Here is a 15,776-nt window from a genome sequence, read left to right as displayed (position 1 = left end):
GTGGCAAGGAAGTGAGGGGTAGAATTCACTGTGAACAAGCATTGTCTTACTGTGCAGAAAAACACCTCCCAGGTAATCTCTAGGAACTGCCCTCAGAAGAATAGATGAAAAGTCTGTCTGGAGTGTGGTGACAACTCCTAGTCTGTCTCTTCCTGGGTGACTAATCTTTCCTGGTTGTGTGATGAGATTCCTAGGAAGAGGAATCTCTTAAGACAATTGCATTTCTTTTGGACAGAAGTTTTCTTAGTCAGATACGGAAATTCCAGATTCCAGACAGAGGCCCTCCCAGTGCTTGGGGAAAGAAAGACCAAAGAAACAGGCATGAGGGAGGGTCAGAGAGAGTCCTTAGTTCTGAGGCTTATTTCTGAGGCCTTTCAATTTTCTTTAATTTGAAGCTACAAACCACCGTATTTTGTGGTATTATATTCTGTGCCAACAACTGTGCAAATAAAAAGGGCCGTCCTTAATCAAGAAATTTCTTCTGTATTCCAGGATTTCTTGTAGCCTTTTCATACGGCAGTGTTTGTTAGAAATCTCTCAGAGGAAGATAAAGCATTTTAACTGTCCTCAGCGTGTTTGGCCAAGGGTGGGAGCGCAGGGCCGTTGTCCTGCCAGGCGCCCTCGGGGAGATGCTGGTCTTCGTGGTCTGATCTTTAACACAAGTTTTTCAAGGTCTGCGAGTGAATGCATCCATCCGGCTTCCCCCTCTGTTCTAGGAAGCGGTGTGGCAGGGGGTGCCTGGAGGGCGGGAGGTACTTGGCCTCTCCCAGCCTCAGGCTTCTAATCTGAGGTTTACAGAGCCGCACGGTGATGTCCCAGCGCATCAGCGGCGACAACGGCATTTGGGGGTGGAGGGGTGCGAGGGCAGTGGTGGCTGTTACCTGGTAACCTGTAGCCGCTGATAATAAGCAGCGTGACCTTGGGCAGCTTTTAAAATCTAGAGTAGCCCTATTTCCTTCTCTATAAAACAGGAATAAAGGTTCTACTTCGTCAGATCGTTGAGATGCTATAAACTTGGGCCAGTGCCAGGCACTTGGTGACTTTCCGGTGTGCGACGTGGAGTGGCTTTCCTGTGCCCTGCCTCGCAGCCCGCGCCCCTTCCCTCGCTGGCCTCAGCGCTAGACGGGGCCACAGATTCCGGGGGCAGCTGGAATTCATACTCCTTCTTTTACCCTCTATTAATATTTGGGCTAATTCCTTTCTCCTGGGCCCACAAAGCTCATCCATCAAGACTCACGGTTTGGTGCGGAGCCCCTGGGTTAATTCCGTTTGCAGAGCGCGCGACGAGCATACGGTGACTGAAGGGCTGGCCCGACACCGCGCGACACCGCGCGACACCGCGAGACACCGCGCGACACTGCGCTCGCTCGCACAGCCTCAGTGCTGTGACCGCTCGCCAGGTACAAGCTACAGCTGACCTGACACTGGGTACGTTGGGCGGACAGTGTCTCCAATCCCATCCAGCACAGAGAGCCTGCTAGCACTCAGCAGAGGCAAATGGCTCTGTGGTGAATGTTCACTTCTTTTTTTTCTCCTCCAAAGCGTAACTACGGGTTGGGGCAAACAGCAGAGATGAGACACAATGGCCCAGCTTTTCCTTGTGTGAACTCAAGCGAGGGCTGGCCCAGGGGTGCAGACCCCCAAGGCAAAGCCTGTAGAAACCGGACGTTCGGCGGCTTCCCTGCGACACTGTTTCTGTGCAGTCCCCTGCAGGGTTCCATAAACTAAGGTCTGGGCAGTTTTTCTTTCCAAAATTTCAATAGACTTTAACTTGTAGGTTTTACAGAGACACGCTTATACTCTACATTGAGTGGTGTATTTTGTCTTCTAATTTTGCCATATAGGGAAGACTTCCTATTGATAGCAACCAAGTGCATTTGTTTCATCTGAAATAAAACCATGTGAAAAATTCATATAACGCTTTACACATTACCCAGCATGTGGTAAGAGCCAGATAAAAGGTAGCACGGTTAATGCAATTATATAATCTTGCGGAAAACATTTATTCTTTGTATCTCCCACTTACTAGATTTCTGAATTTAAAAGCAAATTCTGAAGCCACTATAAAGTCAGATTTGTATGCTCCTTTAGTAGCAGAAATGGAAGTAAAAAAGACAGGGGTGGTAGAAAGCCACCCATTACAAGCTATTTCCATTTGACATTTTGCCTATTTGGAGGTTTATGGGCAGCGATGCTTAGCTATTTGACGTGCACCTGGTGCCCTCTAGTGCCAGGGCGCGCAGTCTCCAGCCATGCGTGGTCTCGTGAAAGCTAAAGAAACCCATTCTTCCTAACCTAGCCTGCCTCAGATGCACAGGGAGGGAAGAGAAAGGGAGAAGCTGGGAGGCAAGAAGGTGTGGGAGTCCCTTTGTAATCTCAGCAGGCATCCTTGGGTTTGTAAGATAAGGGTGCTTAAATGCTTTTGAAGTTTCAGTTTTCTTTTAGAGAAAAGACACTTTCTGCCTCATTTCTCTAAGAACTTCCTTGCCTGCCCTGGGAGCTGAGGTTTGCAAGGCCCCCTGGGGTAAATCAGACATACTCCAAACATCACACTCTCCTCTCCACGCGGGAGCCTGGGGACTAACGAGGCAGTGCTCACAGGCCCCGCGATGCCTGGCCAGGTAGAATATGGGCCTCTGCAGAGCCGAGATCTCGTCACGCCAGCAGAAGACCAAGTATCCTACATACACATCTACCGTTCGAAGCCTTTCCTCCGGTAAAATCCGTTCCTCGGCCTGCAGTACCACCTCTGTCGACGAGACCCGCCTAGTCCCACGGCAGAGACCACACGGCCATTCTCAATTTCTTCTCTCCGAGCTGCATCACCAAGCCTTGCGACATCTTCCGTTCCGCAGTCCCGGACACCACCGCCTAAATCCAGGTCTTGATTATTTCCCACTAGGATGATTTTTATATCTTCCAAGTTGGATTCCCTCTCCTTTGCCATGTTCCTACGGATACCGCTACTATTAGCTACTTCTCCCCCCCCCCCCCCCCCAAAACCCTACCATTCTTTATTATCTGGTGACCTTACAGAAAAGTACAATAATATGAAATGACCGCAGCCCATTTCTTAGGCCTCTTCTTTCCTTTCTCAGACACAGAATGCGCTGTTCTCCTAACGCACTGCACCCTCATCCGGCTGTGGTCCCACGTGCTTTGCCCTCCATGGGAGAGACCCCTGGCCATCCTGCAAGATCTTCAAGGACCACCTCCTCTAGGACGCATCCCCGGCACGCTAGTGGCTCCCCCCGTAATCCCACACCATGCATTCGACAGCGCTGCTCACCACGGGAGTCTCGGTATCACTTGTCTGTCTCCGCTTTGACATGCGCCAGAGTCGCCTGGCGTGTAGCAGCGCATGCGCGCACACACTCACACTACGTACGTTTCTATGTGAGTGTGGGTGTATACATATATAAAATATGTAATCTAACATATGTGTATATAATCTGGAAGGCCAGCTTCATTTTATCTATATCTCACCAGTCAGAATGCATTTTGGAGGCATTGTGGAAAGAGCGTGAAATTTAGCATCTGACAAGGACAAGGTTTGAGTCTTCATACCACCTCTTACTAGCTGTGCGACTTTAGGTGAGTAACCTTTTTGAGCTTCATTTCCCACTTGCAAAATGGAGATACTAGTACCTTCCATGCAAAGTGAAGACAAATGAGAGCGCGTAGGCAGAGTGCCTGGGAGCGCCTGGAGTATGGCAGGCGCTCCTCGAATGGAGGGTTGTCCAGCTCACCAGTCACCATCTATTCATCCGATGCATCTCCCTGATGTCCATCCGGTATCACCTGCTCTCTACCCATCTCACACATAATACAGTCATCCGGATTCCACATCTGTGGATTTGACCAACCATGAATCAAAACTGTACTTAGGCCTATAATGGTTCTGTCTTTACTGAACATGTGTAGACTTTTTTTTTAAGAACTGCATTTATTTATTTTAGACATCCAGAATTTCTCACATTCTTGGTAAATCCTTATGGATCGTTCATGGGTACAGACTTTTTTCTTGTCATTATTTCCTACACAATGCAGTGTAACTATTTACATAGCATTAACATTATATTAGGTATTATAGGTAATCTAGAGATGATTTAAAGTGCATGGGAGGATGTGCTTAGGTTATATGCAAATACTAGGTCATTTTATAAAAAGGACTTGAGCATCCTCGGATTTTAGCATCCCGGGGGGATCCTGGAAGCAATCCCTCATGGACACCAAGGGACGTATATGATAGAGTGGATTTCAGCTTCCTGCAGGAACAGTGGAAACTTGGGAAATCCAGTTGTCTCTGACCTCATGCTGAATATATCCATACTTTCCACCACGATTCTGTGCACATTTTCACTTGCATTTGGCACAGACTAATCTTTTTTTTTTAATTAATGGACACTTATTCAAGGATCAGTTATTACTTCATGGAAATATTTGTCTACCATTTCTTAGTTTCATACCTAGAAGCAGGGGGAAAGTGTGTTTTTACTACTAGGTAATTTAATCATTTTTCCCCTCTCACCTCCTATATATGTATACTGGGGCCAAGTCAGCTGAAAAAATAAAATCGTACAAGCAAACCACCACTTCATCATCTTCTCTGAAACTCCTGCTGGCAGCACACATTTCACATACCCCAAACGGGGTGTTCTGAAAGAGACAGATGGATTTCAGCTCCCTCTAATTTACTGTCCTCCTTTCCATGCATCAGGTTCATAAAACATTGCCTGGGTGCCTGGCTGTCTCACTGTCTTGAGGCTGAAGCAAGAACAGGGGAATGAAGAAGACATTAGTTGCCAAGTCCCTGCTGACAAGAATACTTGCCTGCACCCTTTTAGAGCATTTAACATCGGCAAAAGAAACGGGAAAAAGACCTGGCTTGCCAACAAACCACTACACAAATCTAAAAATGTCATATTAAGTTTTGCTCCTAAGTGCTCTTTCCATGACTAGCCCTATTAATTGGTGCTACGGCTTCAAAACTATTTCAGTTTTTATGTTACAGAAGAGACTTAATCCAATTAGCTATGTTTATTAGAAATCCTTGAACTTTTTTCTACTCGTTTTCATGTTAAATAAAGTGGTGATCAAGGGAAAGTTAGCGGAAGAGTTTTAGGCTATTGCGTTAGGATCTTATTTTTCACCAAGCGTTTGGATGTGTCCTGGACAAACCAAGTCTGCGAAGGCAAAAGGAAACACAGCACAATTACAGGGAAATGAGAAGGAATTATGGGTACCTAAGTGACAGACAACTGGAATCAACTCTAAACTCAGTATCTAGAATATATCCCATGCAATCCCAGCAATAACCAGATCTTGACTCCACTTGGTACAAACCCACCCCTTGAGGCCACACCACATATAACCACCAAAAAAACCTCTCATTTTAAAGCTCTCTGAGGGATCAATCAACACGCAGATTTGCACAGTCTTTTACATTCCAACAGGTCACACCTGGGAGTCCAAAAGGCTGAATCCCAATCTTCTGTCATTTTCTTTGGTCAGGGTTTTAAGCACTGGGCAGTTTCACCTAAAAAGCCAGACATCTGGATTCTCTTGGAAAGAAGTCAGATGATCTGGCCATACCCAAGTCCACAATCCCATATGGCAACAATTGGCTGAAACCGAGCACACCTGTCCCCCGAAGGTGGGCGATGCCTCTTCAGAGCAGTCTCCTTCCCTTTCACCTCACTCATCTCTATCGCTTGCCTGACCTCTGTGGGCATTTGACTTTGCCTATAGGGGTTTACAGACAATAGAATATTATTCATCACTAAGAAGAAATGAGCTATCAAGTCATGAAAAGACATAGACTAACCTTAAATACATACTAGTAAGTAAAAAAAGCCAATCTGAAAAGGCTACATACTATGTAATTCCAACTATATGACATTCTAAAAAAGGCAAAATTATGGCAACAGTAAAAAGATTAGTGGTTGCCAGGGAGTGGGGGGTGGTGTCTGTGGTTTGAACAGGCAAAGCATGGAGAATTTCTAGGGCAGTAAAAATATTCTATAATGATGGATACACATCATCATACACTTATCCAAACCCACAGAATGTACAACACCAAGAGTGAACCCTAATATAAACTATGGACTTTGGGTGATGTGTCAAATGTAGATTCATCACAAATGGACCACCCCAGTGGGGGATGTCGGTAATGGGGGGAGCTATACATGCATGGGGACAGGGAGCATTTGGGAAATCTCTGGACCTTCCTCCTCTGAACTTTGCTGTGAACCTAAAACCACCCAAAATAGTAAGGTCTAAAAAAACCCAAAAAGACACTTCTAGAGGTCAAGGGTAAATTAAATTCAGTAATCAAGAGATACTCTCATAAATATGAATGTAGGCCTCAACTTCTTGATTATTATGTATCCTGCCTCTAACATTATCCTCTCCCCTAAATACTCTTTGACCTTAAAGTTGGCAACTTTGGTATATTTGAATGTTACAGCTCCACCAGAAAGATGGTGTTTGAAGTTGCTGTTCTATAAGAATTCTTGGCATCCAGTAACCAATTTAGACAAAAAGGGAATATAGGTCCTTCTAATATAATATTAATATAAATTAGTATTTTAAAAAAAATCACTATACACCTTTGGGAAATAAGTCAAAGTATTATTTATTTAAGACATATTTACATACTTACAAAATTGATTTTTACCCAATACATCATCTTACAGAATATCATAAAATGAACACCATATCCTGGGAGTAAAAATCCCCATTTCATAATTTATATACAACCCAACAACTTTTAGAACAGAATATTACCAATTTGGCTTCACAAATCACAAAGTCCTGTTTATAACCTTTTTCTAGCCAAGGAACAGAATAAATTCAACAGCATATTAAAGTACTTTAAGTTGACCCTGAGCAATTACTAATTAGCATAATTTTGAATATATGATACTTTCATGTGTCCTCTTACATATACTATCATTTTGTCCATATTCATCCATCTCAATTTTTTACTTCATTAATCCTCAAGAGAAAGAGGAAGAAAGAATAGGAAAATAATAAAGACGAGAGAATAAGAAAAGGAAACTACTAGCATTGCCTAAAGCTTTTCCAACTTCCAAAGTCCCTGGCACAGCTTAGGTCTAGGGTTGCCTCAAAATCCTAATAAAAGGGCCCAGGGCAGGCATGGTGGCTCATGCCTACAGTCCCAGCACTCTGGAAGGCCGGGGTGGGAGGATCATTTGAGGCCAAGAGTTTGATACCAGCCTAGGCAACATGGTGAGACCCCATCTCTACAAAAAATTAAAAAATTAGCCGGGCATCGTCTTGCACGTCTGTAGTCCCAGCCACTCGGGAGGCTGAGGTGCAAGGATCGCTTGAGCCCAAGAGATCAAGGCTGCAGTGACCTGTGATCGCGCCACTGTACTCCAGCCTGAGAAATAGAGCGAGACTCCACCTCAAAAAATAAAAAAGATAAAAAAACAAAAGGAGGATCTTGAACTGAATAATCTCAGCACCTTCAATAACCTGGAAATCTTCGGAATAAATGTTACAAAACCACCACCACAACAGTGGTGAAGACCTGCGTTAAAGATGGGTTTCCTAAGAAGCTGGAGGGAGGAAAAAAGCAAACAGCACCCCCCCCCCCCCAACAAATGCTAGTGTGGAAGTTACAAGAAAATGGGCAGGAAGAGAAAAGAACACAGGGGCTGGGTGACTGGGAAAGGGAACTGTGGCCTTACACTGACCATCAGCATATCTTATGCCCAAAGCCCACCACTAAGACTGCCTGGCTACGCTGCCATGCTGTTTTAGAGAGAATGAGTTACTTTTCTTGCCCTTTGTATAACAGGGAAAGCTAAGGATGACTAAACAAACAAGAGGTTGGACAAGCTGAGCATGTGGAGTCAGTCATGCTCTGAAGCCCTTCAAAGAGAACTCTGGGCCAAAAAAAGAATCAGAAAGGCCAGACCAGATCATGTATTTCTCTCTTCCATCTGCCCTGCTCTAATCCTCCTCACCTACTCACACTGTTCCAGAGAACAGGAGGCTTAACAGGTCACCAGGTGCAGGAAAATTATTTGGCTTCAACCAACCCATAGAATAACTGCCACTGCTATTTGGGGATTTTAGGAAAATCGTCATGTAATGAGATATTAGTGTTTGTGATTCTATTAGAACAGCCCTCAAAAACATCAAATAAAATATTTGAGACATGGGAAAACATAAAGAAAAGAAAAACTCAGATATTTTCAGGATCTGTAAAATTTCCCTATCATAGGAGGGAAAGTAGCAGAAATATTTTGAATACAGGCATACTTTCTTTCAGTCTGTAATGAAATCCTGTGTTTTTGTCACCAGGCCAGTGGAATGATAAAATACTGTTAGAAAAGGACAGCTTTTTAAAATAAAGGATAGAGGCAAATGATAGAAAAGGCTTCTCTTGCTTATGAAGAAGAGGAAAAAAGCATTCTATCCTTATTACCCCTGGACAAAAATGCAACTTGTCACATCTCTTTTCTGTCTCTCATTACTTTTAATGACGCAGAAGTCTGAATTTCACCAAATAATCTTATACAGTGCTTGGAAATTAACATGTATCATAGTCTCAAAATTAATACTTAATTTGTCTCATCCTCAGGTAAAAATAGCAGAAACCAAATAATTACTTGAAATAACATTAATATAAAAGCAAGCCTTATGTATAAAGACAGTGCAGGATAAAAGCTCCAATACCTTTTATAAAACTGCCAGAAAGTATGCTAATTCTTTTATATCTAAAGAACTGTATAGAAGAGTAAATAAAAATTAAATTACATTTATATAAGAAACTATTTTCAAAAATTTACCTGAACTTGCATATATAAAGCTCAACAGTAAAAGGAAAAAACACTTATTTAAGTTTGATTTATATAAATCCAAAAATGGTAAAATATATTATTTGAAGGGAAAAAAGCTTTCACTAAATACAAACATAACAGACTACATAGACTGAATATAAAATAGTTTCTTGGAAAACATCCATAAAAAGTAAAGGCAGAAGGGCACAAAGTTACAAAAGCCATGGTTAAGGCAAACTAAGTAAGAAGCAACTGTAATGAAAGTAAGGAATATACCGTCCCACAAGCAACAAAGTCACGCCCTCTCAGAAATTTCTCTACCACAGTTTGGAGAATTTGAATAGAAGCAGAAACAATGGCTGCTGTCAGAGTTTATTCTTGGAAGCAGTGAACAGCATTATACAAAAATAACACAATACTTCTGATTTAAAATATACTTGAATCATTTGCCCCTTTGTTGTCATCTAGCAATGAAAAAACAAACCATATTACCCCAATGTTCATAGTACAAATCTGTGAAATGTCAAAAATCATTTTAAAAAAAGAACAAACTGTAATTTTCCAGACTATCTTTGTATACGATGACCAAAAAAGACAATGATCAATCTGTTAATTTGGCCCATTCTGTTAAAACATGCATAGAAATGTGCAGCATCTCCCTATGAGCAGACTGCTCGGCGTTACACCTGAGGTCACGTGCACGTACAAAAGCTTCAAAGACTAACAGAGATTAAGCAAAAAGAAATAATGCATTTAAAGAATACCCAATAAACATATTCTTTAACTAGGTCTTCTTTAAAAAACAAAATAATCAGGAACATATCATTAAGTTAAATGTCTCTACACACGAATTGCCACCTTATAAATTTAGTATGTTAAATTGTGCCATAAATGTATTTTATATTTTCTTTTTTGAGAACTATGATATTTGAAATAATACGATTATAAAAAGGATTGTTTCTCTTCATCTACTGGAATGACATCATGCCTTTCTAAAAAAAGAAAAATTGCAGCCTATAGGAAAATTATAAAAATTGCTGGATTCATTGAAGCTATTCAATTAAGAAGGTACAACTTCTTATTTAACATCAAGCTAAAAGTGAAAGGAAGTCTCAGTGTCCCCGATAACGTCCGCCGTCACACGGTCCTGGGCGGCAGGCGCTGTTTGTACATGCCTGCCACGGCCTTGGCTGCACTGTAGATCATCTGGCGACGAGACATGCCAGTGAAGGCCACGTGCCAATCAGTCCGGCTGACATTCAGTAAACTCTTTTCCAGGACTTCGCCCACTGTCACCGAAAGCCCTGACCACCTCAGATTGTAGTCCTGGGGAGTGAGACTTTGAGCCTATAGAAAAATGAAATAGATCATTACTTTTAATACATAAAAAATAAACTCACTGGAACTAGCTGTAAGTGGCATTTCAAACTCTCTCAGATTACTTTTAATATAGATTATGACACACCCTGAGAAACACAGCTAGGCTGCCAACTGTATGAAGTTACAAAGCTACAAAAGAATCTAAATAATATTGCACACATCTACTTTGTTTAAAATAGCCCCACTAACCTCATTTTGTTGTATAATCCAAGTCTTAAATCTAATGACTCCATCTAGTAACAGAGTTAGGAGTCAGAGGGCTTAAGTTCTAATTCTATATTAACTGTCACTTCAGGTTAGTAAGAAGATTAGTGCTAAAATCAGTGCTAAAGTTATCTTTTCATAGTAATAAAATTCCAACCAGAGAGAGGGAAACTGCGTATTAAGGCTTCAGCCCATTCAGGAAAGAGTTCTCAATTAATTTGTAGAAAGTATGGCTGGAAATGTGATTAACATGTCAATAAATATCAAATAATCAAATAATATCCAGTCCGGGAAAGTATAAACCATTGTTACATCATTCATACTTGACCCAACCTATATCTGTTCCCACTCAAATCATGTATTCACCTACACAAGAAGGAGGGAAGAATAAACTCATTCCTTGATATCTACGAATGACGTGGCTTTTCTGGTTTAGGGTGGTAGGTGTAGTCAGAGGAGTATATCCATATGCACCATGGATCTGTACAGTGATTCCCAATGTGAGGTGTATTACAATCACCTGGGAACTTTTTTGTTGTTGCAAGAGGAACAGTACAGTATTATATAAAGTAGCTTCTGAGTAAACCTGACGCAAGCAGCCCAGCATGTGGGAAACCCTGCTCTAAGTATTCTCTTCCAAAATGTATGCTACACCATCAGTATGTCACTATGTTTCAAAGAAGAGAAACAGGAAATAAATTATGGAGGTCCTCAGAAACACTACTAAACTGTGCTTCTCGCGGTCGCCTGGCTGGCTCAGTCAGTACAGCACGAGACTCTTAAATTGTGCTTCTCAAGAGTGCGACATACATACAAACCCCCTGAAGATTCTGCAAAATGTAGACCCTGATTCAATAGTCTGGGTTTAGGGCCTGAGAGTCTGAATTTTTAACAAGTTCCCAGGTGATGCTTTTTTTTTTTTTTTTTTTAAAGACAGGGTCTTGTCCAAGCTGCAGTGCAGTGGTGTGATCATAGCTCACTGTAGCCTCCAACTCCTGGGCGCAAGCAATCCTCCCACTTCAGCTTCTCGAGTAGCTAGGACTACAAATGCATGCCACCACACCTAATATTGTTAAAAAATTCTTTGTAGAGATGGAGTCTTGCTATGTTACCCAGGCTGGACTCAAACTCCTGGCCTCAAGTGATCCTCTTGCCTCAGTCTCCCAAAGTGCTGGGATTACAGGCATGAACCATCATGTCTGGCCTCCGATGTAAATACATAGATATACACACCATTTTGTTCATGAAAGAATTAGACAAAGCTTATATAAAACTATACAGGAATAAGAATTATCATTTATGCTTACATTCTTCTGGAAATTATGTGGATAGGTATACTATTAAGTCCATTTTTCAGTAAACAAACCTAGACATGTGCCTGTCACCTAAGGTTTCTAATATTGACTTGTTCCTAAAGATGAACTAAAGAGGAAGATCAAAGAAAAGGGAAATTGAGATAATAGAGGAAATAAAATGTGAGATAAAGAAGACAGTAAATGAAAGGTGGACATAAAACAAGCAGAAGAGGTAAATCTTTTTCTGATCTCAAAGTAGAGAACATAATCATAAAAACAAAGAAAAAAATAAAGAAAATAATGATTAACCATGTACTGTATTACCTTTCAAAGGCCGTTAGAAAACAAAAGTAGGAAGGGACTAAAAGATATGGAAGAGCCAGGAAATTAAAAAGCAAAGAAATACACTAAGAAAAGACAGAAGCAAAATCTAGAACATGTTTCTAACAAAAAATCTAACATCAATTTTTATTTTGAAAACAACATTGCAAGTTTCTCCGAAGCATAATGAAAATGCAAAGAAGAAAACCAACCTGCTGTACAAATTCCAGAGGCACTGGTGTGGCTTGTGTGAATGTTTCTAGATGGATGCCATGGACAGGATCTTCAACCACCAAACAACCAATGTCAAACCATCTATAATGGAATTATGAGTTTTAAATTATTTATATGCTAAATAAATGTTATAGTGACTTGACAAAAAGAAAAAAACAGGTACTATTATTCAGATAAAACATTAGATGTTTCAAAAAGGAAACCTTTTTCTAACCCATTCTCAAGAGGACAATCCATAAAAACAACAGATAAAATTACTCAATCGGCTTAATTCTAAGGGGAAAAAAAGAATGGGGAACAACAACAAACAAAAAATAATTTAAAATTACTTATTATGGAAAGTTTCGCTTCTTGCTAAGATGGGGGAGACTAACAGAAGTAGGGGTAGGCAAATAAACAAAAGATAAATTTACCCTCATTTGAACATGCAAATAGCCCATAATCAATAATATTTTTCAAATGTCAATTGCTAAAATTTTATGTTGCCAACTCTATCATTAATAGGTAGCCAACTAACAAAGTTACTAGCAAATTAAAAAATAATCTCATTCAGAGGAAATAAGAACAACAAATACTCTCCTCATTACTAATAAATCCTTCTAATCACAATTTCTGAGATGTTTATAACGAGCCATTCTTTGAAAAGAACCTCATGAAATCAAGGAAACTTTCTTCTATTTAAAGACACTTACAGATTATAAAAAGTCATACATTTTAAAATTGACTTAAGCAAAGGCAACTGTAGTGCCCCCAGAATTTTAGCTAACCAAAATCATGAACCAACACCCTTAAATCATAAATTTAACCAATAAGAGGCTATGGCACAGAAAAATGTTCAATGACTCTAATTTTAAAAATATGTAAATCTAACAAAATGCAATGAAATATAAAATGGATTAGGAGACTTAGTTTACATATTAAAAGAAACCAAGTAAAACACATAGTAACATAACTTTGCTGAATACTAAAATGGCAGTTTGTAATGTCTGTAGTATTCATATCCTTAAACTGTGTTTCAAATTAAAAACCCTAAATGACATTTATTTTGTTTGGTATACTAATCAATATTTCATATTTTATCATGGCAACTTTCTTTCTCAGTCAAGATAATGTATTTGTGAAGTCTCCAGAAAGTCAAGTTTAGCTAAGTTTTATTTTGCATTCTTTTGCTTGATTTGTATACAATAATATCTATGGTAAATAACATACTAACCAAGCTGTCAGGCATGGACATCCTAAAAAACAGAGTCACTAAAAATATCAGGAGAGTTTCTTCTATATTGCCAGTGAATACACATGAGAACTCCAACCGAGGCTTGACTCAGCCCAGACTGTGACCAAAGTATACTACACTACCCTCTTCCTCACACCCCTACAACTGTGTTTATTAGAAGAAAGTGAACCTTCTCGAGATAACCTGAAAACTCTAGAGTTATTTTTTTTAAATAAACAATGGATTTCAAGTATTACTAGGCATTCAGAGAGACAGCACCATATATTTAAACCCAAAAGAAAAAGGAAACTAAAGCAGACCTACAAACAACTCAGATACAAGAATTAGTAGATGAGGATTTTAAAATAGCTACAACTCATATATTCAAGAAAAGAGAAATAAAAATAGTCCAAATAGATGAAAAGATACAGAGATTCAATAGATAAACTGAACCAATATAAAAAATGGTAAGAATTCAATATTTGGGTTTAACAGCAGGGTAGACGTAACAGAAGGCAGGATTAGTGAACCTGAAGACAGGTGAGTAGAGGATGTCCAGACTGAAGAAGAGCGGGGTGGGAGACTGACAAGGCGGGAAATGTAAGACTTCCAAAAGGCGAACAAGCACGAAATCAGGGTCCTATACATAGAAAAGGGAAAGACAATGGGCCAGAAGCAAGTTTTGAAGATACAATTCTAAGAATTTTCCAAAACTGATGAAAGACATTAATCCACAGAATCAAGAAGTTCAGTGAATCTGTAAAAATTAATTATAAACAGCAAACAAAACAAGCAAATGTAGTCATAGCACAGTAAAACTGCAAAAATAAAATGACGGAGAAAATGCTAAAAGCAGCCAGAGAAAACAATATACTATCTTCACAGAAACAACAACACAGACAGCTAACTTCTAAAGTGATGGGAGCCAGAAAACAATTCAGTGACTTTTTAAAAGTGCTGAAAGAAAAGAACTGCCAACCTAGACTTCTAATCCAGCAAAAAAAGGTGAATTGAAGCACTTTCAGACAGACAAAAGCTGAAGAGAAGTCATAGCGACCAGCTCTGCATTATAATGTAGTATCAAAGCACCTTAGGCAAAAGGAAAAGATCCCAGACAGAAAAACAAAATTCGGGCAAGAATTCAGGGGGCAAACAAGATTGACTGCAAAGAACAATATTATTAATGTCTTAGGAGTTTAAAATATATGCAGAATTAAGATACTTGAAAACAATACTACAAAAGTATACAAGGGATGAATAGTATTAAAAGGGGATCTAGTGTTATCACAAGTCATAATTTTTATTGTAATATAATACATCAAAAAGGCATATTGTTATCACTACGGTAACTATTACATAGTAAAAGGTTAATAGAAAAAAATGAAATAATAATCACTGGATGGTTTCTTACTGCTTACACAGAAAGTTCAAATTTCTCAATCTAGAATCCAGAGCTCTTCACAATCTTTTCCCACACCACTTATCCAACGAACCTTCAGCCAAACTGATACAATCACTGACCCCAGAATACATTTTAATTATAATGCCTTCAAATCTTTCCTCTACCCAGAATGTCCCACTTACTTTGTTCCACTTATCCAAGTTTTATCTCCTCTTCAAAATCCAATTCAAGCCCTAATCATTCATGAATTTCATCTGACACTATCTCCACACTGAGTTACCTCCATTGAAGCTTTATACATTTTCTGTTGCAAAAAATTATATAACTTTTTATACCATCATTTAAACCTATTCATCTGCGTACCGTATGTATCTATACATCTTCTCTTCCCAGCTAGCCTATAATATGCCTTTAAAATTGGAAGATACTTTGCAAATTATAGCCACAAAGTGTGAGGCACATTGTTATACAATACTGAATAAACAAACAAAAAAGAAAAAAAGAAAAACAACAACACAACCACAATGCAATTACAAAAGAGAGTACATTTCAACAAAGTTATTTTAATATAAATCAATTCAGCATATAAAAAATTTTTCCCTAAAAAAGTTATCTATTAAAAATATAAAGCCTTCAAAAAAACAATGATGAATTATGCTGTCTGGAGGCTTTTCTAAACTAAATACGTGAGAAACAGTGCTTGCCTTCTTGCTCATACCTTCTAGTGTTTTGAATAATTGTCAATGATTGTGTTTCCTATGCATGGTCAATTACATCCAAGCCAATAAACCATTGTATCATATTTAGTGCTATTATATTAAGTGATTAATAGCACAATCTTAGAGAACAGGCATTATTATCTCCAATTTATAATTAAAAGAGAGAAACAAGGATAGAAATGTCAGCTAAGC

The 15,776-nt window shown here is 39.4% G+C and overlaps 1 protein-coding gene across 2 annotated transcripts in view; it reads right to left on the bottom strand.

Annotated features, from left to right (window-relative positions):
* Positions 1-8,999: 8,999 nt before the first annotated feature.
* PRRC1 (proline rich coiled-coil 1) overlaps positions 9,000-15,776 on the bottom strand; it is a 29,221-nt gene continuing 22,444 nt past the window's right edge. For both annotated transcript variants that reach the window (XM_069492805.1, XM_069492806.1), the window contains exons 8-9: positions 12,229-12,331; positions 9,000-10,163 (exon numbers count right to left, since the gene is read on the bottom strand). In XM_069492805.1, coding sequence (XP_069348906.1) covers positions 9,954-10,163; positions 12,229-12,331 — 313 coding nt within the window. In that variant the 3' untranslated portion in view covers positions 9,000-9,953. The remainder of the gene's footprint in view (positions 10,164-12,228; positions 12,332-15,776) is intronic.

Source organism: Eulemur rufifrons, chromosome 17 (assembly GCF_041146395.1).
Source record: "Eulemur rufifrons isolate Redbay chromosome 17, OSU_ERuf_1, whole genome shotgun sequence".
Taxonomy (NCBI): domain Eukaryota; kingdom Metazoa; phylum Chordata; class Mammalia; order Primates; family Lemuridae; genus Eulemur; species Eulemur rufifrons.
The sequence above is the reverse complement of the archived record's forward strand: the minus strand, read 5'-3'. Positions and strand labels throughout refer to the sequence as shown.